Raw genomic sequence first — 23,740 nt, 5'->3', positions numbered from 1 at the left:
ACAAATACACAAACCTTGCAACTTTTGCTTGACTACTGAAACATTTATTAACAGCCATCTAAGTATTTGTGTTTTTACATTAAAAACAACATATTGTACTGTATATGAATGCACACATGAGATTCAAATGTATTTATGAAAGGAGTTATATATTTAATCTATGGAATATAAACATTTGTTACATGGTTTTCATCAATGAGAGATTTGCAAGCCTCTTAAAAACATTCCTTACAAACAATTAATGACACAAATCGATATATAAATGCATAAATGAGACAAAAACAAATCGCTCAAATGTAAAACTAAAAAAAAAAACCTTAAATAATAAAAAACACCTTAAATAACCTAATAAAAACAAAATAAGAATAATTCAAACATTAAGAACTGTAAACAGAATCTTGTCTCATTCGTAGCTGACCAGCTGCTCAGATAATCCCTCCCTGTTTGTGACAGTGTTTATACAGCATAGCAAACAACCCAAAGACAGAAAATCCATGAACACCTGTAGATCCTACATTTGACTGAAAGTACAAACAACTCTAAAAATGTGCAATAAATGACCACATCAGATGCTGTCACTTACAGTTATTCTTTCTGGTTGACTTCTTCCTTGCACCATCCATGGGTACATTATGTGAGGGGCTTAGGAAAGCCTGCAGACATACAGACTCACAGAGAGGATCGATAATTGTGTTGAAAAGACCACACCATAAACTTGATGATTTGACAGTGGGACAGCCCTAAGCCGTCACAGACTTGGCAGGAAGGTGCCTCAAAGAACGTGATTGGTGCTGGGCCACCTTGGACTGTCCAACACCACAGGTGGTGGAGTCTTATTTCTAGTGGTGCATGGACATTTTATCCTGTTATGAGGAGATAAAATGAACAGGTAAACAAAACATTGGTTTTAGTGTTCTGTGTGCAATGCGTGGCAAGCTAGTGTATATTTAAAATAGTTACTATTACCTTACAATCATCACAAGCAAATACATTTACTAACATCGTGAGAACAAATTTAAGTAGGGGTTAAGACAACAACACAAGAGTTCAAGGTCTGCAATTAAAATCAGTACGTTAATGATGTATGGTAACACTGTTAACCACTTGCAGTACATTAAGTAGTGATGGTTTTAAAATAATCCTTCAACCTGCCATAGAATGTTTGACCACTTGGGGGCAGCAGATTATAAGTTGTGAACATAACTTTTTTAAGAGATGTAATTTGTTAGTGAACATGCTTATTTAGAAAATAAGCAGTTATGAGCTCTAAGTAACTCCTTCCAAAATGTCATTTGATGTATTATAAAATGTTGACTGTACGTCTGGAGCCTACCAGTAAAAATTAATGTTGCAAATAAAAACAAGTTGAAACACGAAGTACTTGGATTGTTTTGCCAAGACAGAAACACATGGAGGTTCACAGTACTTTTAGGTTGTCATCAAAAAGACTGATAGACTTTTAATAAAAAGGAAAAAAAGCAGTTTTACCATTTATGAAGCAAGGTAAACACTTAAATCTAATCAGGACATCTATTTCATACAGTTTCTGAGATTTTAAATATATATTTATCTGTGTAGTTGTTTTAGTCCCATGAAAAAAACAGGTTACACCTATTTTTGTATTTTTTTGAGAAATTAGCAATCTTCTATTAATATGTAAACTTGTGCGGAGAGGTTCTCAAAGGTCTAATCAGATTATTTACGCCATGTCACCTAAATGTCACTTATACTTGCTTGTAATGTAAGTATAATGTTTCTACTACTGTATGTATTTTATGTTCTAAAGAATACGTCTTTGGAGTAAAAGACACCAGCATGATCACACACTGTCCTGTCTACTGTGTACGGCAGTGGCGGAACATAAAAGACATGATGGACCAAGAAACATAAAAAAAATTCAAGTTTCTTGCACTGTTTTAAAATTAAATTACACATTTGTGGGTATTCTTTTTTTTTTTTCTGATGTATTAAGATAGAAAATAAATTTGTCAACTTAACCCCATTAATTTAAACATCGAAGTATTGGGACACACTGTAAATATATGAAATTAATATCCATGAACTGGACTTGACTGAACATGCATTATGACACACTGTGTGGAATCAGTGAAAAATGCTCAGTAATAAGATATTGTGTGAGGTGGTGCACAAAAGAAACCAAATGGAAAGCTTTCAGTAGTGTAAAAGAAGGTAAACTTAAGATTGCACTAAAATGTCAATTAAATTAGTCACTTCCTAGATACACTGCAGTAAATAAAAGCTAGCATAGCACACTGAGTTTGGAACATGACAAAGTACATAAAAAGGTGATTTCTCAAGCAGCATACCTTTCTCTTTCTTCCATTTGTTGGATAGTTTCAGGTAGCGGTTGTTTAAAACTCTCCGGAAGGAACAGAGTGGCAAAGGCAGACATAACAGCCATCGTTCCCAAAATAATATAAGGCAAGTACTTAAAATATATACCTAAAAAAAAGGAAAAGAGGAAGTTTAGATAAGAGACTTATATAAGTGTGTATTTACAGTAAATGTGAATTAAGGTATGCGCTTCAAATCAGGTACAACACTTGTGAACGTGTACGTAGAGCAGATTAACAAACAATATCAAAACCAAATGTTAAAAATGATTACCGAGACCCAATTTACTCACTCAAATTTAACACAAAAGGGGAAATGCAACTTCCCACTCTGGAAACAGCCATGCATATCCCTGTCGCTGTGTTCCTTAGTGCTGTTGGGTAAAGCTCTGCGACGTAGGCAAACATCAGGGAGGAACCAGTTGTAAAAGCATATTTGCCCACCAACTCCAGTGTAAGAGACAGATTTGATAGATCTAAAAAATAATACATTATTTAGTCAGTTTTGTACTAAATACAATAGAACAGAAACAATACAAACTCAAACTCAGTAGCAATTGTTTTATTGTATGTACAAGAGTAATGCCAGGGTATGTGAATCCTGCTTCCCCTCTAGTAACACTTTAGGTCACAGAACAGATGCTTAAGCAAGGCATCATTCATGACTGATGATTCCATGCATTAATTGTTGCAGGTGTATTGTGAATTCCCATTGAAACAATTAAGAAATTATCAAACTGATATGAGTGTTTTTTGAATATAAGAGTTCCACCCAAGACCTTGTATCAAATACCACTGTACTTGGTGGTGAATAATGCCATTTTTATGAGGAACTTATTTCCGAAGAACTAAATCAGACACACTCTAAACAGTGTCTCTGAATTTCACTACATGGACGATCACTTTGTTGGCACTAAATTTGCATTAGACTTTGTACATATAAGGTTTCTGGGAAATGAAAGCAGAGGTACAGAAACATCCCTCATATTTTTTCTGCTTACCTTCTGGCACCAGTTGAATAAAGTACAGTGGCACTGCTCCAAGCAGGAAGCAACCAATTACAGACAGCCGCCGTGGAAAGTATCGCAAAGCCACCCAGCTGGAAATGTATGCTGGAACCTCCACGATTGCTGAGAGAAGACAGCTGATGTAGGGGTCAGCATGGAGCTGGGCTGTATTGAAGGACAGACTATAGTAGCCTGCGCAAACAGTGAACCTGACAAAATCAAAAACACAAATGACAGCGATGCTTGAATTTAATTTTGATTAGACAACTGCATAAAAATTGCATTTCATGACACCCTCGGTAACTGCAAACATCCATCCATCCATTATCTATATACCGCTTAATCCTCACTAGGGTCGCGGGGGGGCTGGAGCCTATCCCAGCTGACTTAGGGTGAAGGCAGGGGACACCCTGGACAGGTCGCCAGTCTGTCACAGGGCTACACTTAGAGACAGACAACCAAGCACACTCACATTCACACCTACGGACAATTTAGAATCACCAATTAACCTCAACATGTTTTTGGACTGTGTGGGAGGAAGCCAGAGAACCCGGAGAGAACCCACGCTGCACGGGGAGAACATGCAAACTCCATGCAGAAAGATTCCGGTGCCCCCACCGGGATGTGAACCGGCAACCTTCTTGCTGCGAGGCAACTGCGCCACCCTGCAGCCCTAACTGCAAACACGTGCAGGCAATTTTGTTTGTAATTTATTACTGTAAATGCAACATTTATTGATGGCCTTCACTCCATTTAATTGTTTTTAGCCACCCGCGTGTTTGTCTCTAGGTTGCTGTGGGTTGAGCTGTCTCAACTAACTTGGCAACTGTTAACAACCTAGAGAGTCTGACTGGTAGTTTAAGATAATCAAAGGTTGTTTACTCACGACACCAAGCAGAGGATGAGTGTTGTGGTTCTGATGCTGCTCTGCCTCAGCAGATCCAGGACAGTGTATTGTTCCTTCAAGTGTGTCTCTGCTTTGTTTACCTGCAAGACACAAAAACCTCAGTCTCACCTGGTGTTTGTTGTGTCCTTTATCAGTAGCCTAGTAGAGTGGAGTTGTTAAAAAAAAAAAAAAGAAAGTACAAATAAATCTTTCTCAGAGATACATACAAATCTGTACATGCAATATTTTTCTGAAAGATGTGATATGTTCTCAGTTTGTGATATGCAGGGTTCATTTGTAAAAGTCTATGTTTTTAACTTAATATATTTATGAATTTTATAGTTATTTAAAAAAAAAAAAAGAAGTCAAATACGCAATTTAAAACACACATATACTTCAACAGAAACAAGTAGGAACCGTGCTGGAAAAACATACAGTCAAAAAAACAGCCTATTAATTGGTATATTACACAAAACCCCCGACCTGTCCAGGGTGTCCCCTGCCTTCACCCTAAGTCAGCTGGGATAGGCTCCAGCCCCCCACAACCCTAGTGAGGATTAAGCGATGTATAGATAATGGATGGATGGACACAAAACCCCTTAAATATTATTATTTCAGTGTATTGAACCTCCTAAGTTTCACATTTTAATATTATATTTTACCGTCGTAGGCACTGCACGCAACTGGAAGTGCATAACTATTTGCAGTGCTCCAGTTTAGTATTCAATGTAAATTATTTTTAAAAAAGAAATGCATTCTGTGTAGAGGGTGCTAATTGTGCTCAGTATTCAGTATTTTACTGTGTTCAGTTTATCTGTATTTTCATAGAATTCAAATGACAAGGTTAATGTATTTTGTGTGAATGGTAACAGACAAAATTACAGGAACTGGCTTTTGCAAAACTACATTATTTCAAGTAACCTCTAGAAATAAAATATTACTTTGTCGTGCAGGTCAACAGCAAGTATCTGCATTAACAGAATTTACAGGGAGGCTCCTTTTCAAAAAAAAAAAAAAAGTTCACTACATTTTCTAAAACTTTCCTTTTGAGAAGTTAAAAAAAAAACTAGCCCTCAGTAGAGGGATATAGTTGCCCCTGCTGGCCATGATACGGCACTTTTAAAAAGTGACCTGTGGCCTCCAGAGAAGTTATTTTTGAACTGTTTGACGCCATAATCTAATCATTCCAAGAAAAGGCCATTTCTAGCTCACCTGTAAAATATCAACTTTTTAGATCTTAACACTCGAGCTAGAGACTGTTCACAAACACACACACAGAGAGAGGGAGACAGATGGAACTGATAATTAACAATAATCGTAAAGAACATCCATACGCTCATACCTCAAAGTATGTCTTAAGCTCTTCTGTTTAGTCATGTATGATTTAAGTAAAAGTCTTACATTGCAATCTTCAAAGATGACCGTTGGAGCTTGAACTTTGTTCCACCTAGCAGCCTTTCTCACTATGGCCTCAGCCTCCTCCACTCTTCTTTGAGAAACCAACCACCGAGGAGACTCTGGGAGAAACCTAACTCATTATTCAACACAGAGACAGAAAGGACTTAGAAGACAAAAACAACAAAGACAGTGAACAAGGGTTCTAATACCTCTCTTATAAGAAACAGCTTAATTATGAAAAATTACCACAATGTGTATTTTTTCAAAAAATGCTCGGGTCAAAAATCAGGTAAATCTTAACATCTGTTACACTTCAATGCTGATTTATCAGCAGTCTATTAAGTTCAATATTGAACAATTAAAAAAAAAATAAAAAAGCTGTCTCAATAGAGGGTGAAAAGATGTAAAACAAATATAGCATTGATTTGCTAAAATTGGTTTGATCTGAAAGCTAAGACAAGATAGTTCTAGAAAGTACTGTCTGCATTCGTGTCTGGGTTTTTAACTGGTATGTGACTGCACTTTAAATTGTAAAATTGGTAATAAAATGCTGCTCAAAGAGGTGAGATTTGGTCATGAATGATGTTTTTTTTTTCCTGAGAGAGATAAGTCTGTTGCCAGTTTTACAGTTGTCTTTCATTTTGACAGCTGAACAAAGTATTCCCTGGAGAAAGACAAAAAATTATACGCAATGTTGATACACTAGAGACTGTCTTGTGGTGAGTGCAACCTACCACCAGAGGGGGATATAGACCACACTAGGCACAGACAAAGCATACAAGAGATATTTCCAGTTCCTTATAAAGTAAGCCAGCAGAGGGAGAATCATGTAGCCAATGGCAAAGGCTAAACATGAACCCAAGGATGCGTAAAAGACGCGTACATTTCCAGTCAAAACCTCAGCGCCTGCAAATAGGAAGAAATAACAGATACATACAGGTTTGTTTGGTTATTTGGTATTTTTTATATATACACTTACTAAAAAAAAATCATAAAGAGTGTAAATGTGTATTATGGTAGTAATTTTAGGATAAAATATGCAACCGTACCCAGCACTAAAGCAGCTAGATAGTTTATCTGTGATAAACCGTTGATGAAGAGTAAGATGATAAACATAATCCACGAAGTCGAAAAGGCTTGAGCAAAGGTAAAAATTGTTTGCACTGCCATGGTTGCAAAAAGAACAGGTTTCCTTCCATATCTACAGAGAGAAGATAAGACATTAAGCAAAGTAAATACAAATTAGAAGAAAACAATATATATTACAATTTAAGGACTGGAGAGCTGATCAGTAAATGTGCTTAATGCATGCAGTTGAAACCAGAAGTTTAAATACACTGTGTAAAAAGACAGAAGCTCTTTTTCCCCCTCACTGCCTGACATTAAATCAGACTAAAACTTTCCCTGTTTTAGGTCAGCTAGGATTACCAAAATTATTTCCATTTGTAAATGCCAGAATAATGAAGGTCTTTGTCCCTGTGTTCATTTGTAAACTGCAATCTGTTCATGTTTATGTTGCTTGTGGAGTAATGTCTTCTTCCTCTCTGAGTAGTCTTTCAGCCTGTGTCGGTACAGGACTGGTTTCACTGTGGATAATGACACTCTCTTACCAGCTTCAGCAGCATCTTCACAAGGTCTTTTGCTTTGTTCCGCGGTTGATACACACATTTCATACCAAAACACTTCATCTCTGGGACACAGAACCCGTCTCCTTTCTGAGCAGTATGATGGCTGGACATTCTCATGGTGTTTCATTGTTTGAACAGGTGAACATGGAACCTTCAGGCATCTGGAAATTGCACCCAAGAATGAACCAGACTTGTGGAGGTCCACAGTTCTCTTCCTGATATCTTGGCTGATGTCTTTAGATTTTCCATGTTGTCACAAAAGGAAGCAGTGTGCTTGAGGTGTGCCTTAAAATACATCCACAAATGACTATATCCATCCTCCAATTAAAAAAAAAAAAAAAAAACGGCTTTCACAAAAAAAATCCAAATTGGGCATGAAGTCCTGCAGTCTGAACGTAGCCAATCTGTCGGATTGTTAAGTCAGATAAGACGCCGATATCCTTATTTGTGACATAAAATGTCATGTCGGAGTTGGAATCCAAAGCTGTTGGTATGTTAAGGCTATTTTTCATGGGTGCTGTTTGTTTTTCCTAAAATCTGTCTGATAGCTCGGTTTTCAGACTGTTAAGGGTCAGATTATCGAGTCATGACTGTAGTAGGCATAGTAATCTAAGTGGATGTAAACTTCTGACTTTGAAGTAAGTAATACCATTTCTCTAAAAACAATTCTCTCTCTCATTATTCTGGCATTTAGCAAATAGAAATAATTTTGGTAATCCTAACAAACCTAAAACAGGAAAAGTTTTAGTCTGATTTAATGTGAGACAGTGAGCCAATATTGGTCTCTAAATGTATGCATGTTATATTAATAGTCTGTCGAAAACTATACTACTTACTGTGTGTTGCATTGTTTGGTGAAGACAGAAATGCATACATTATGCAGGACTATGTACAATAACCTCAAATACATAATCTGCACAAGAAATAGGCACAACACCACAAAAGGCAACCTAGTTGGTGCTCTAAACTGTAAAATGTTAAGTCAACATGTCAATAAAAGAGTAGTAGTAGTATTTTATCATATAAGTATACACTGTACATAGCTTACCATTTTCTTCATTAAAGAATATGCTTTATTCTGTCCAAAATCATGCTGCAAGCACCAAATTAACATCTTTTTTAAAAACTGTATGCATGTGTGTTTTTTCCGTACCTGTCGGACAGCTGTCCTGAGAAGAACGATCCAAAAAAAACTCCCACGAAGAAAATTAAGGTGGTAAACGGCTGCTTCCATTGCTCACTGCACACCAGGTCAAACTGGAAAAGGCATACATTAACTGTTAAAGTACGAAATATGAGGACGAGAAAATATCCATGTTTTTGCTACTGATTTAATGCAATTGATATGTGCGCTCCGTTGCTGGTTTTGTTCAAGTGTCCTTTCTCTTCAGGCATATCTGCTTTAATAATAATTGAAGAGGCTAATGAAGGTTTCTTTTCTTTTCATTGTCCCATAAAATAACCAAAACCAGCATTGTCTCAGCATTAATACATTACCTAAATGTATCTGGGATGTGCAGGCTCTTTGCTTATATACCAATACCACATACATCATCATACCTGCTTTACAAACTAACCTACAGTACAACGGAAAGCCAAGTCTGCATGGTGGTCTGATGCATGATATTGAAACAGGCACCTTTAAACTAAAAGAGAGAATTCTCCATTACTGCTAAAGGAGCTCTAAAACAAAATATTAGGTTTTAAACATCATTATACAGAAAAAAAGCAATATTTATACCTCGCACATTTTTTAGTTTAAGCCCCTAATTGAATCATGTGATGTTTGCATCATTCTACAAATGTGAGACTACATTGAAAATACTGGGACTTCTTTTGTGTTATTCTGTATGTCTTACATGGTGTAAGTATTCACTCTAAAACTACGAGAATCAAACAGGCAAACTGCAGTGTCTAACTGTGAACCAACATGCATCACTAAGACTACATTTTAGCACTTTAATTTGTTAAACCCACACAAACATGCATGATGTAACCGACAACAAATAAGGCAACGAAAACTCGCCAGACTGGAGTTGCAGAGCAGGCTAAATTAAAAAGGCAGGGTGTGTCTCATATATGGTGTAGAAAGTGAATCCCTGTATAGACATGAGACTGTCAACTTACCCAAAGCGAACAAAGCCGATGGATGACATGCGACACTATCATCAAATCAACAACACTCAACATGTCCCTTGAGCTATTCAGTCTTTAGCGCAAGAATGTACGTAAGAAAACCATGGAATGCAAAGCTATAACCATGTCCCCATTTCTTTGTGAAGGAATTCTTTCCACAGGCATGATAATTAATGACTCCTCTGCAATAAAAAGTGACTGAGTTCAGAACAGACTGAGCACAGAACAAACTGACAGTTTTAGACACGTCCAAATGCTGCAGGGAAATGTCCTACCTTAGTTCAACTGCAGAAAAGAAATACAGTCACGGATTGTGAGGCAGACAGTTTTCACTGAGGCACCTACAACGCCACCACCACAAACCAAAAAAGACGCAAACCAAACACACATGCAGAAAAGGGAAAGGCAGACAAAAACTGAACATACCTCAGACACTATGGTAGACTGGTAAACGTCTTTGCTGTAGCTCCACCCATCCACACAGCCCTCCTGCTCCAGGTCAGTGAGGTTTACATCCCTGTCAGGAACATAGCCCTGAGCAGAGAGATTTCGGACCACATCCAGCCTGTATCTACTACATCTGCTCAGTTCTTGTTTCCCATTCACCACCTAAAAATCACAATGAGGAAAACAGTATTACTTTGATTAGTGTATATATTTCCACATCTACGGATCTTTTAATTATTTATGATGGCATACTACGTAGAAAAACGTGGTAATACTGCAAGAACGCAATGAGATTTGGACAATATGACAACCTTCACATATAGGCTTGCGATGCAGCTAAACCACTAAACAGCACAGCGTCAGGAGTTAACGTTATACAGTAGCACAGAACCTGAACAGAAAAGCGCAAACACACCAAATCTGAGGTTACGTCACTGGAATATAATATTTCACTAAAGAACCACATAAAATTCTGTATGAAATTGTGTATTAATAACAGGGTTTCTCTTTTGTTTGGTTGCTTTATTAGTGTTGCTTCACAAGAAGGAAAGTTAGTCCCCACAGATGATATCTCAAAATCTCCTCAAAAAGAGCTATGGCAGTAACTCACCTTCACTGGGATGATACTTTTACGCCAGTCTTCTGTAATGTTGATGTCAGATACCAGGCATTGGTGACTCGGTACGTCAGTCAGGAAAATAAGGGTAAAAGCACCGAATCCATTGGGCACAATGGTGGAACAGAGCAGGAGGAAGACGATCTGCTGGAAACGTCCCCACTGACCCAAGAAAGCAACAGTGGTGTCATAATCCTTCATAGTCAAATATTCCTTTTCTAAGTACCCTGTTCTACCCACTGTCCTCCTACAACTGCATTCTGTGCATGTGTTCCCACTGCAGAAGTAGTTTTACAAAGTTACAGGGATCTACAGGGTACTCCGCCCATTAGAACACAGCGATCCCGGCTCCTGCCGCCTTTTCTTTCCTTGTTTCTAATAGTTGTTTAAACCTGCCTACCTAGGAAGATCTGTGTGAAGGTTGGATTACCAAAGCAAAAGTGGGCAATGTTCCAGTGCCCCAGGGGCCTCAACAGACAGGTTTACTCCTTAATTACTGGTCCTTACTTGATCTGATCAAATTAAAATCGCACCACTCAATGCCAGCAATGACAGATCGTGCCTCTTCCATCTAGACTCCCAATGTGGTTCAACAATCTTTATGGTTTACATTTGAATTTTGTCCATGTTTTTATTTCTTGTGAATTTGTGTTGTATCAAATTGCTCTTGAGCGTAATCAACACACAAAACCCTAGGGAAGGTCGCACTGTTCCATCAGTACTGTGAGGCTCCAACTACATATTTTTTTCTCAGACAAATAACTCACATTGTTTTCGATGACTGATCAGAATTTGAAAACCCAAAGCTGTTGAGTTATTATGATGCAAAACTGGAAAACTAGTATAATAAATCTTCAGACTGGGGTATATTAAATCCTTAACTAAAACCAGTATTCAAAACTCCCCTTAGAAGCACATGGAAACATTCAAAGGCAGTCAAAGCAGACAGTGTGGCACATATCCAAAAGCACCGCCTATGTCCTTGAATAGCGTAGGCAAAGCGTTTCCCTGACTGACTTTCTGAATATAATGCCATGTAGTGTCTTCTGAGAATCATAAGAAACCAGTTATTCCAGATTTTTTTTTTGTTGTTAAACAGGTGGGTCAATCAGGTTGTCCAGTTACAGATAAAAGAGGTAAAAGGTAAAAGATAAAATCTCAGAAAGCAGACTCCAGACTCAAATGACTTCTGAAGCCCATGTAAAGCCATTGTCAGCTCTTGTCAGCAAAGAAAATATAAAAGATTAATGGTAGTCTAAATCATTGAAGATGATTGCTAGGGAAGGCAGGGGGCATAAATGGGAAAGAGTAAACATTTCTTTAATGCATAAGTACATAATTTTAGGATGCAGTATGACAAAGTGGTGGTAATGTCTTAAATAACCTCAAATGAAATCCGCTATGGTCTGCCACTAGATGTAGCTGTTGTATTTGTCTGTAATGCAGTTGACTGCATTTTTTTTTATAATACATTCATGTGGCAGTGCTCATTTGTGAGCAGTGTGCTTTTTGACACATTTCCACTATACATTGCAAGATCAGTTAGAAATGTCAACTTATTCCTCAAGGATTTTCCATATGTTTTTCATTTGCATAATAGCCTTATTTCTCAGAGGGGAATCTTAAACTGAGACAATTGCAGAAACAGATAGTTTACAGATAAAGGCGTGAAGAAAAACAGAATGAAGGAGCAGGTCTTAGCTGTCCATTACACCAGTCATCCATGCTTTACTAAAAGTTAATCTACACCGCACAGTAGCACCTCCCTGTCATTTTCTGCCATTCTGGTCTTCCTTCTTTCTCATCATACGTCTCATTCTGTGAGTATTGGTTTAACTCTGATAATATAAAATTAATGTACAAAGATTTGAATTTCACTTTTTACTAAAAATCTTCTTTATTTATTCTTTATCTTTTTATTCAAAGCATTAACTTTCTGTAGCAGAGGCATCATTTCATCAAAACTCAAGGTGTGTAAAAAAAATACTATAGGCATGAACTGGTGTATGTGCTTGCACAAGCAGTAATCGCAAATTTGGATCAGTTTTGTTGTAAAGTAAATGTATAACTCTTTCCACTTTGTGATGATGGTATATATAGCATTTGTTCAGCTTGCATTAGTTTCATGTAGATTGCTATAACCTGTTACTGCAATGTTTTGGGAGTTTTTTGTAGTGGTAGTCTAAATTGGTAAATTACAAAATGATAAATCAGATTTACTTCCACTGCTATTATTATTTATTTATATTATTATTTATTTACATGCTACCGTACCATTCGTAGAGTCACTAACCAGAATTATTTCCACTTTAATTCATAACTCATGCCCAAGATCTGACAATGGAAACTCTGTCGAAACCACAGCGAGTCAAAATGGTGGCATCTACTGTCTGCAAAATCCCCCTCCTGTTTCTGCTTCTGTACTTCTTTGTGTGCTCCCTTGACATTTTAAGTTCTGCCTTCCAACTTGCTGGAGGTAAGTACAGGAAGGTGACTGTTTTTATTGTTCCATATATAGTATAAGCCAAGTTTGATGGTAAATTTTAAGGCCGGCCTCCTTTCTCCCTTCAGGCAGGGTAGCAGGGGACATCTTCCAGGAGAACGCTATCCTGTCTAACCCAGTGGCAGGGCTGGTGGTGGGGATACTGGTGACAGTCTTAGTTCAGAGCTCCTCCACCTCTACCTCCATTATAGTCAGCCTTGTTTCTTCTGGTTGTGAGTTGAAAGTATTAACAAAAGTATATTTTTACTAATAGCATCTTTAAACACTATTACTTGACAAAACGCAATCCATTGACCACTACGTCTCTCCAAGTCATCCAATTTACTACATTTTAAATCTCAAACTTTGTTTAATTATGGCTTCCTGTACAGTGCTGGATGTGCGGTCAGCCATTCCTATTATCATGGGCTCCAACATTGGAACATCCGTCACCAATACCATTGTTGCTCTAATGCAGGCTGGGGAGAGAGAGGAGTTTGAGAGGTATAGCTGTGTGTATGTGTTTTGTATGTCTATATTTGTGTTTGTTTTAAAATAAATTAATAAATGGTAACTGTTTGTATTCCAGGGCATTTGCTGGAGCTACAGTCCACGACTGCTTTAACTGGTTGTCTGTCTTGGTGCTTCTCCCTCTGGAGGCTGCGAGTGGGCTGTTGATGCGAATGTCACAGGCTGTAGTCGACACACTACAACTTAGTAGTGGAGATGAAGCTCCTGAACTTCTTAAAGTCATCACTGAACCACTGACTAAAATGATAATCCAGGTACTGTGCCTGCAAAATTCCTTCAGCACGTGAAAACAAATATTTTACTATTCAAGACACATACAAAAGCAAATTTAATTTGCCAATGACAATGCAGACTTTGAAAGGAGACAGTGGATGTGCACGCAGCTATGTATACAGGGCTCTCCTGGATGTTTCTGAAAGGCTTGCTGTGACTTTGCTTTACAGGATATAGCAGCTGCTCAGATTGGGCAATAGTACAGTGTTAGTGATTGTTCCTCAAGCCTTTAGTTAGGGGAAGAGACATGAGTAACACATACCATAGCACCCTATACTGTATAAGCTACATAATTAGCTTTAGTGAACATTACATCCTTCATTTAGAAGAAAAAAGTTTTCTATTATTATTTTACATCAGAAGATTAGCCATTAAACTAATTTTCTTTTGTTATTCTACAGCAATGTAATTGATTGAGCTTGGTCTCTTAAGCAAGAAAGTTCAAACTAAAAAGTAGCCATGTGCACCTTTATAAAAACCTTTCACAGAAATTGGGTAAAACACCTCATCAAGGAATACAAAGATGTACCATGTTCTAGTTTACGGTAAGAACACACTGCTTTAGCCTAAATTAAAAAGCTGGATACCAAACAAAAAAGAAAGGAGGTAGCAGCAGGTAATATGTCCATTCCTAAACTTATTGTGTAGCCTCTCAGTTATGGACAACTGGTGGCGGTAGAATATAACTCTAATCCGGTGTAATAATAATGACATAACGTGATTGTCTACGTGTAGCTGGATCGGTCAGTCATTACAGCCATCGCTACAGGAGACCAAAGCGTGAGGAACAAGACTCTGGTGAAGCAGTGGTGTCAGACCACAACCTTGAAGGTACTGGTACAAAACTGTTATTCTATGGCAATGACAGATTAATGCTAGTTTCTTCTCGTTTACTGCAAATAAAAAATTTGTCACACTTTTAGCATGCAAAAAGATACAACTCTTTTAAATGTAATGGTCATGTTGGTTATGGAGATCATGCTGTCTCTGTTCAACTATTTAGAAACTGCTCATACAGTGACAAGAAAAAGTATGTGAACCCTCTGAAATTTCCTAGTTTTCTGCATTAATTGTTCATAAAATGTGATCTGATCTACATCTAACTCACAAGTACAGACAAACACAATGTGCTCAATGTATTTTCATGTTTTTATTGAACAAATCCATTATACAATCATAGTGCTGGTGGAAAATGTGGATTTAATAACTGGTCGAACCTCCTTTAGCAGCAGTAACTTCAACCTCAACTACGCTAAGCTGCTGATCAGACCTGCACAACGTTCAGAAGGAATTTTAGACCATTCTTCCAAACAGAACTGCTTCAGCTCAGCCATATTTTTCAGATGTCTGCTGTGAACGGCTCTCTTCAGGTCATTCCACAACATCTCTATTGGGTTCAGGTCTGGGCTCTGACTGGGCCACTCCAAAAGGTGGATTTTATTTTTTTGAAGCCATTCTGTTGTAGAGTTACTTCTATGTTTAGGATCATTGTCCTGCTGCATCACCCAACTTCTACCGAGCTTCAGCTGACAGACAGCCACCCTGACATTATCCTGTAGGATACCTTGATAAACTTGAGAATTCATTTTCCCTACGATGATGGCAAGTGGTCCAGACCCTGAGGCAGCAAAGCAGCCCCAAGTCATGATGCTCCCTCCACCGTATTTCACCGTTGGGATGATGTTCTCATGTTGAAATGCGGTGCCTTTTCTACGCCATATGTAATGCTGCGTGTTCTTCCCAAACAATTAAATTTTTGTTTCATCAGTCCACAAAACATTTTCCCAGTAACGTTATGGAGTGTCAAGATGCTCTTTGGCAAACTTCAGTGTATCACTGCAGTGATGTTTTTTCTGGAAAGCAGTGGCTTCCTCCGTGGTGTCCTGCCATGGAGTCCATGCCTGTTCAATCTTTTTTGTATGGTAGACTCATGAACAGAGATGTTAACCAGTTCCAATGATTCCTTCAAGTTTTTAGCTGTTACTCTAGGATTTCTTTTTACCTCGCTGAGCATTCTGCGTTGTGCCCTTGGGAGTCCATTTGGCTAGGTGCCAACTTCTAGGGAGAGTAGCCACAGTGCTGAATCGTCTCCATTTACAGACAATTTGTCTAACTGTGGACTGGTGAATTCCTAAAGTCTTTGAGATGACTTTGTAGCCACTTCCGGTCTTGTGCAAATCAACAATTCTTGATCGTAGGTCTTCTGAGATCTCTTTTTTGCGAGGCATGGGTCACATCAGCAGATGCTTCTTGTAGATAGCAAACTCAAAAAGTTTGAGTGCTTTTTATAGGTCACAGTAGCTCTGCATCTCAGTCAAATCTCGTTTCATTGATTGGACTCCAGGTTTGCTAACACATGACTCCAATTAGCTCTTGCTGGAGTCGTTAGCCCAAGGGCTCACTTACTTTTTTACACCTGAACTATGAGTGTTTAATGGATGTGTTCAATAAAAACACGAAATATTATAATTGTTTGTGTGATATTATGTTGAGCACATTGTGTTTGTCTGTACTTGTGACTTAGATGTAGATCAGATCACATTTTATGAACAATTAATGCAAAAAACTAGGATATTTCAGAGGGTTTACATACTTTTTTCTTGTCACTGTATATTGTGCAGAACTAGATATATATTTAAACTATTTTTTAATAGTTAAAAATAAAGGAAAATTTTGCAGTTGTCTTCATGTCTTTGCCTCACTGTACCCGTTTATCGTTGCTAACAGGACAATGAAACAGCTTGGGGAACACACAACCTTTCAGAACAAACACAGAAATGTATGGAATTTTTAGTTTAACTATTTCTGTCATTAGCTGTCTATAGAAAAACTAACCTCCTCCTCCTCCTTCATACATTTTTTCTTCTACTTATGTGTTTCAATCACTGAATCTGACTTGTGCATCAATAATCAAGCATACAAAACATCAAACATACACTTCAAATTAAACGAATGACTATGTTAGAAGTTTGTCAGTAGTTCTGAGAAAGTCGTGATCATTCTTTTTCTTTCATATCTTGGTAGTTACATTTTGTTTCTTATTTGCACTGTACATCAGTATCGTTAAGTTTTTGTCGTTATCGTTAAGAAATCATATCTCTGTCTCTCTGCTCAGGTAGGCATCTCTTTGTGGACTGCTCTTTGTCAGACTTAGCCATAGGTTTGGTCCTCCTGGCCTGTTCCCTGTTGGTCCTGTGTAGCTGCCTGATACTGCTGGTTAAACTGCTCAACTCTCTGCTGAAGGGCCAGGTGGCCAGTGCTATTAACAATGTTGTTAACACAGGTAATATACAAATATCAAAGTGCAAATGCCAAATGAATCCCATCTAAACTCAGAGCTTTTCATTTATGTTAACCTAAAAATTGTTTTCCAGATTTACTTGATTCTTCACTTTTTAAAGTGGCCACAAGTCTAACAAACTATATGTAGACACACACAGTCATAGCTAATTTCAGAAATATTAAAATCTGTCTTCCCTACTGTGTTGCCCTGCCATGTAGACTTTCCCTACCCTTTCACCTGGCTGGCAGGTTATCTGGCTGTATTGGTGGGAGCAGGCATGACCTTTTTGGTTCAGAGTAGTTCTGTCTTCACATCTGCCATCACTCCACTCATAGGTAATAACCACATGAAACCATACAATTACCCTATCTACAAACTCTTTGTGGTTTGCTAAATGTCTGTACTTGAACAATGTGTAAGCTACTGCATAATTTGGTAAAGGATTATACAAGAAATAAGCTATTTGTAACTTAAATTTGTATCAACATTCTTATCTGTTTTGCCACCTGCTTCAACGGTAAAATCACCACCAGTGTTTTCAGTTACATGCAGCCTTCTTGCTTGCTTTGGTACAGCATTAACAGGACTGTAACAGATCAAAGTCAGGAATGTTTGTGAAAAAAAAGGTCCTATCAGCTCTACTTGTCTGTACTCAACCTGAAGGACAACTTCTGTCTTGGTCACCCAGTAACATTTTGAAGTCCTATCCTGACCTTACCATACACCTGTTACTGAGGTGCTGTATTTAAGTTGATCTTTTAAAGTTTAACTGAGTTTGTGGTCATCTCTTAGTGTTGGGCGATTTAAAGTAAATTAACTAAACCTGGGTATTTTACCTAAATGATTAAGAGCTATTGTACCTGCTGTTTATCATACTGTGACCCTCTTTAGGGATCGGGGTGATCAGTATTGAAAGAGCCTACCCTTTAACCCTTGGATCCAACCTCGGAACCACAACTACAGCTACACTGGCAGCCCTAGCTAGTCCAGGAGATAAGCTAGCTGCTGCCACACAGGTACATACACAGTCATGACCCTCAAGCTGCACTTTCAGGATCTGTCTGAAAGTGAGGAAGCTTCTTTTGTTGCATTTTTTCGACGTAAAAACTTCTGTTGCGTCTTTGTCATATATACTTTTTACATCTCTCCCTGTTAAAATTGTTCTTCTCTAGCTTTCTCTCTGTCTCACGCTCTTGCCAGCATCTTTCAACCTCATCTCTTCTTTTATTTCAGGTTGCTTTGTGTCATTTTTTCTTTAACTTCCTTGGTATCCTGCTGTGGTATCCTATACCAGCCACCCGCTTACCCATACGTATGGCCTGTGCTCTTGGCAACTGTACTGCCAGGTATGATAAACATTAATCTCAGCATAATATCTCAAGATGGTAGCTGATTGCAATGCAAATCAAAATATTGTAACAAGTAGTAAAACTTCACAACAAACAGAAAAAGCTGATCAATATCACACACATTTTTAGGTACCGCTGGTTTGCTGTCTTGTACCTCCTCCTCTGTTTTCTGCTACTCCCGTCCCTCGTGTTCGCTCTCTCCATGGCTGGCTGGAAGGTGATGACTGGGATTGGTGTACCAGTCATTATGGTGATTATATCTGTTGTAATAGTCAACATCCTCCAGGTGCAAAGACCTGATTCTTTGCCACTGAGACTGCAGAACTGGGACTTTCTTCCTGGCTGGATGACCTCATTGCAGCCCCTGGATGATGTCATCACTCGGGGGACCCTTTGGAGCAGGCAAGGAAAAGGTAAATATCTCTGATGATATCACAACAGAAATGAACACCTTGTTGTTTTTTTGTTTTTTACTTCAGGCACCATGGCAGTAATGTACCTTTTTTGCTGTTCCTGTAAACTGGATCCTCTCTGCTGTTTTTGCTTCAAGGCTGGTGTTTCAAGAGAAGTGACAGTCCAGTAACGTCACTGGAAGGCATCACTGTCAACCCTGAGAGAAGCGTATGGGGGAAATGGCAACAGAACGTGGAAGAGCAACAGATTGCTGAGAAATGGATGAAACAAAGAGGACTGGACAGTCCTGGACGTTGTCTAAAACATTATCATGGAAATAATACAGACATCATAGCTAGCGGCATGTCTACAGAAAACAAAATGCATCCGTGCACAAAGAAAGAGACAAACTCAAACAATGAGAGCACTCAACTGCAAAGCACTCACTTGTAGTGCTATGTCTGGCACATCTAAACCAAGGTGTGTGAAAATTTGCACAAACATAAATGTGAAGAGTGTTTGCACTCAACAAACTGGTTGGTTTCAACTGTATAGCTGTGAAACACTCAAACACTCATACCAAAACAGTAAACAACACTCCAAACAACCACAAGTACGTGAGAGAGCATAGCAGAGCAAACTTCACACAGCAGGACATAGCAGTACGTTGACACGAGGCTAAAACATCCCAGCTTTGAAGATGAGATGTGCATATAAAACCGGTTGATACCATTTTTCCACTCTTTTCTGAACTTATATTTCAAAAAAGGTCTGGGGCCCAACTAATCAATCAGCCTACATTATATAGCCTATTGCCAGTTTTCTGATATCACTGTATTCATACATTGACTGGCAGTACAAAAAGCATACTGTAGTTTGCATGTTTTGTCAAAAAAAAACAACACACATAAGCATATTTCTTTAACTGTAAAATTTCCTGCTTTGTGAATGTTTGGGATAATATATTCACAAAATCACATGTAAGTATTGCACCTATGCTTTGTATTTCTTTATATATGAATGGCTAATACATAACACTTCGGCTTCTTTCCCATGATCCACACAGATAATAATTAACAGGCAAGCTTTTCTTTAACACAGCTGGTGCAAAAGGAGTTACTGAATGCTAACTGCACTAACTGTGGTGTGTAGTTACAGCAGCTGCACAGGCAAGATATGAACTAGCAAACCCAGAACAGAAATCTTGTTCAAATATAGAACACATGCAAATAGAAACAGCACTGCCTTGGTGTGGCAGTAAACGAACTGTTGAATAAAATTCTGATTTGACTTATAATAATGTATGAATAACCTTCTTTGAGTGCTGGTTAAAATGGACAGGAATTTCTAGCTGCATTGATGTGATCTTTTAAAACTTCATATCATCAAATAAAACTAAACCAAAAAGTGTTAACCACACTTGTTGCAAGGTGAAATGCACAGCGACTTGTGGTTACAGCAGAGATAAAGTGCATCGTTCTTGGGCCTGTGAACGTTTCAAGTACGGCACTACAGCTGAGGCTGTGACAAAAAAAAGCAAAACAAAAAAAAAGCTGTGGCTTCAAACAGACAGTCAGACAAATGGGTAATTTTATATTAACTTTGCAGCCTGTGAGAAAGCTAGGTGATGCAGATATGAGGCAGGAAGTTTAAAGTCCTACATACATGGTTAGATAAATACCAAGATAGGTAAATAATGAACACATCTCCATGGTTGGGTGCTGGATGTAAACTTAGCATGTTTCATAGTTTTTGACGCAGCTTCCTTGTCAGGCATTCTAGAACAACATGGTGACCAATTTCAAATGCCAAGTCTGAAAGAAATGTGAAAATAATACACTGTCTATCAGTTACACCTAGTATTTAGCAGTGTACATTTTCATTTGGCGTTTACAGGGAATCATGTCAGGTTCTTCTTATAGAGTAAAGAGCTTTAACTCTTTAACATTTGAAAAGAAAGTGGGATGGTTCTATATTTTTCAAATAATTGTCTGCCTAACTGCCCATTAAAAGTATTTTGGTTTTTAAGAGGGGGTGTGGTAATGACAAACTGAAATGCTCATATTTCAAATACATGCAGGCTACAGCGGAAGCCAGCTAACCAGATGTGTACTGAGCAGTTTCTGAGCAGCGCAGATACTCAGAGAGAGAGCACAAATTACTTTAAAAAGAGTGAAAGGTGTTCTGCCTGGCTATGAATACACTGTACATAATGTTATTGTGAAAAAGACAGAAAAGTTAACTGTAATTTACCACCGCTGTAGTCCAGCAAAGACAACATCATCACATTTCTGACTTAGCTTTTAAAACAAGATTTAGATGAACCTCATTTTTCATATCGTACACATCAGCTTCTGAAGGCATTTTGCAGTGAATATGAGGCTTCCTATTGATTTTCACTTGTCCTACAGCATCAGTTACATCTGTGCAATCACCAGCTTCCTGCTGTCCTGATGTACTCTTTTTTTTTTTTTAAATATATACAGTCATGGAAAAAATAATAAGACCATTCTTGTCTTCTTCAATTTCTTGTTCATTTTAATACCTTGTACCACTAAAGGTATATAGCCTGAAGAATACATCCATTCATTATCTATACCGCTTAATCCTCACAAGGGTCGAGGGGGGGCTGGAGCCTATCCAAGCTGACTTAGGGCGAAGGCAGGGGACACCCTGGACAGCTAATCAGTCCATCACAGGGCTACACTTAGAGACAGACAACCAAGCACTCTCACATTCACACCTATGGACAATTTAGAATCACCAATTAACCTCAACATGTTTTTGGACTTGTGGGAGGAACCCATGCTGCACAGGGAGAACATGTAAAATCCATGCAGAACTGGGATGCAAACCGGCAACCTTCTTGCTGCGAGGCAACAGTGCTAACCAACTGTGCCACCTTGCAGCCCCTGAAGAATACAATGAACACAACAAAAAATGATTATACAATACTGTATGTCCAACACATACAAAGGCCTAGAGTGCTTTCCTGCTTACATTCAAGCCGTAGCACAACTCAAAAGTTGTCAGCTTTCACATAATGCCTAAAACAAAAGAATTATGTGAAGCCACGAAGGCAGCCATCTTGGCACTGCTGGAAATTGGCATGCGTGAGAGACAGGTAGCTCAGACAGAAGCTCTTCAAGACAGCCGTTCATTACACCAAGAAAAAACAGGCTGAACATAGTACTACCAAACTGTCAGCTGGTCACAGCAGGAAATGTCATTCTACCCCACGAGATGACCGTGCACTCATCCGTTCCTATGTCAGGAATTGTCGTCAGACCTCCAGCCGAAGGCACACCTGTGCAATATTCATGCTGTCTAATCAGCATCTTGATATGCCACACCTGTGAGGTGAATGGACTATCTTGGCAAAGGAGAAGTGGTCACTAACAGACAAATTTGTGAACAATATTTGAGAGAAATAGGCCTTTTCTGTACATAGCAAAAGATTTACATCTTTGAGTTCAGCTCTTGAAAAATGGGAGCAAGGCCTTCGGCGGCCCCTTTTTGTAACAGGCAGTTTGAGGCATTACATTTGCAGACACCATTGCTACAAACTTTGTGATATCATCCTTGAAATTGGTCAGCTAAATCTACTCACCATGACAAAGCCACAGTGGGAAGCTGTTGCGTTTTCATGCAATACCATTGCCATGGTGACACATCCTTGCTGTGACACAGGAAGGACTTTTTGACAGCTTAAGAATGCCCAAAAACTCACCAAAATTGGCACACACGTCACCATGGGCTAAACGACAATGTGTGCCCGTCTGGCAAAATGGCTCTATAGCACCCCCTGCCACAATTTATCTATTCGCCCCCGCAGGATGTTTCACCTACAGCTATGAAATTTAGTAGACAGGTATAGCATGTCAGCGTGCACAAAAAAGTCTCTTAGACCAATTCCCTAAACCCAACAGAAAACCTGACATTTTGAATTAACTGTGTGATTTTTTTGTGATTTTTGTAATATTCAAGAGTGAACTCTGCCTAGGGGTTAACTCCTACACCCCTCAAATTTGGCCAGTGCATGCAACAGGGCTTGGTGATTAACAGTTATTAAAAAATGCTCTGCAAAAGTCTAAGAACATGGCAATAGCGGCCCTCTGAGTTGTGATCATTCGCCATCAAAGAGGAAGCGTGTCTGGCAGCCCTGTACATGCTTCAATCTGCCTCATAATTTACATGCTAGATCACAGTCCTGCCCTGATCACATCCATGTGCCAATATCCATTCACAGAGACAGCGCCACCTGCTGGCAACAGGAAAGAATAGTTTTACTGCTTAATGTGCTGTTATTAGCCGGTTGACCGTATTAACCTCAAATGCAACGTGAGCCTTAAGACATTGAGAGTGACTTACGGAGAAAATTGTGAGTTTTCGTCAAACGGCGTGTCAGTGTTGGCCCTCTGAACATTGATGCTTCGCCATGAAAGAGCAGGTCCTGCTTCCCTGCCCTCTGACATTCTCATTATCCATTCACAGTCACAGCGCCACCTGTTGGCAACAGGAAAGGACACGTTTTACACTTGTATTTGCTATTATTAGCAGGTTGACCATATAAACCTCAAATGTGGTAAGGGTTATGGTGAGGTCATACTCACTTTGCCCCAACCATTTTTTAATTTATTTGTTCATGTCAGGTCTGAAAGGCGCACCTTCATACAAACCTAAATCTACACGCAAGCTCTTCATGTCTCTGTCCATGGCCCTAATCAAATCAGATCTCTCATTCACTTAAACAAATATTGTTGTCACTACTGATGCCGCAGATACTATTTATATAAAAGGACCATCTCTATGACTACAGAAAATATGTCACATCCTAGCACCCAGCTACAACCACAATATCAGCCACCACATAAATCTTTGCAACTTCCGTGCAACAACCCCAAACTAACTTCCGAGATGTGTCAGAAAACTTCCAGGACTGGTGTCACACAAGATA

The 23,740-nt window shown here is 38.7% G+C and overlaps 2 protein-coding genes across 2 annotated transcripts; one reads left to right on the top strand and one right to left on the bottom strand.

The window, feature by feature from the left end:
- Positions 1–22: 22 nt before the first annotated feature.
- On the bottom strand, positions 23–10,737 carry LOC103361798 (solute carrier family 22 member 4-like). The gene is made up of 11 exons (XM_008287988.1): positions 10,467–10,737; positions 9,836–10,018; positions 8,427–8,530; positions 6,695–6,846; positions 6,380–6,551; positions 5,649–5,775; positions 4,248–4,348; positions 3,356–3,570; positions 2,648–2,830; positions 2,328–2,463; positions 23–863 (listed from the first exon to the last, which is right to left on the bottom strand). Exons 1-11 carry the CDS (start codon positions 10,671–10,673, stop codon positions 773–775), a joined length of 1,671 nt encoding a protein of 556 aa, XP_008286210.1. The 5' UTR covers positions 10,674–10,737; the 3' UTR covers positions 23–772.
- A 2,108-nt stretch (positions 10,738–12,845) lies between these two features.
- On the top strand, positions 12,846–18,962 carry LOC103361808 (sodium-dependent phosphate transport protein 2A-like). The gene is given in 11 exon segments (XM_008287999.1): positions 12,846–12,948; positions 13,044–13,187; positions 13,347–13,458; positions 13,544–13,739; positions 14,494–14,595; positions 16,783–17,041; positions 17,260–17,376; positions 17,933–18,057; positions 18,275–18,387; positions 18,520–18,792; positions 18,941–18,962. Coding segments are annotated over 11 exon segments (1,566 nt in total).
- The last annotated feature ends 4,778 nt before the right edge of the window (positions 18,963–23,740 follow it).

Source organism: Stegastes partitus, unplaced genomic scaffold (assembly GCF_000690725.1).
Source record: "Stegastes partitus isolate 25-593 unplaced genomic scaffold, Stegastes_partitus-1.0.2 Scaffold534, whole genome shotgun sequence".
NCBI lineage: Eukaryota > Metazoa > Chordata > Actinopteri > Pomacentridae > Stegastes > Stegastes partitus.
This window is presented reverse-complemented; position numbering and strand designations above follow the sequence as displayed.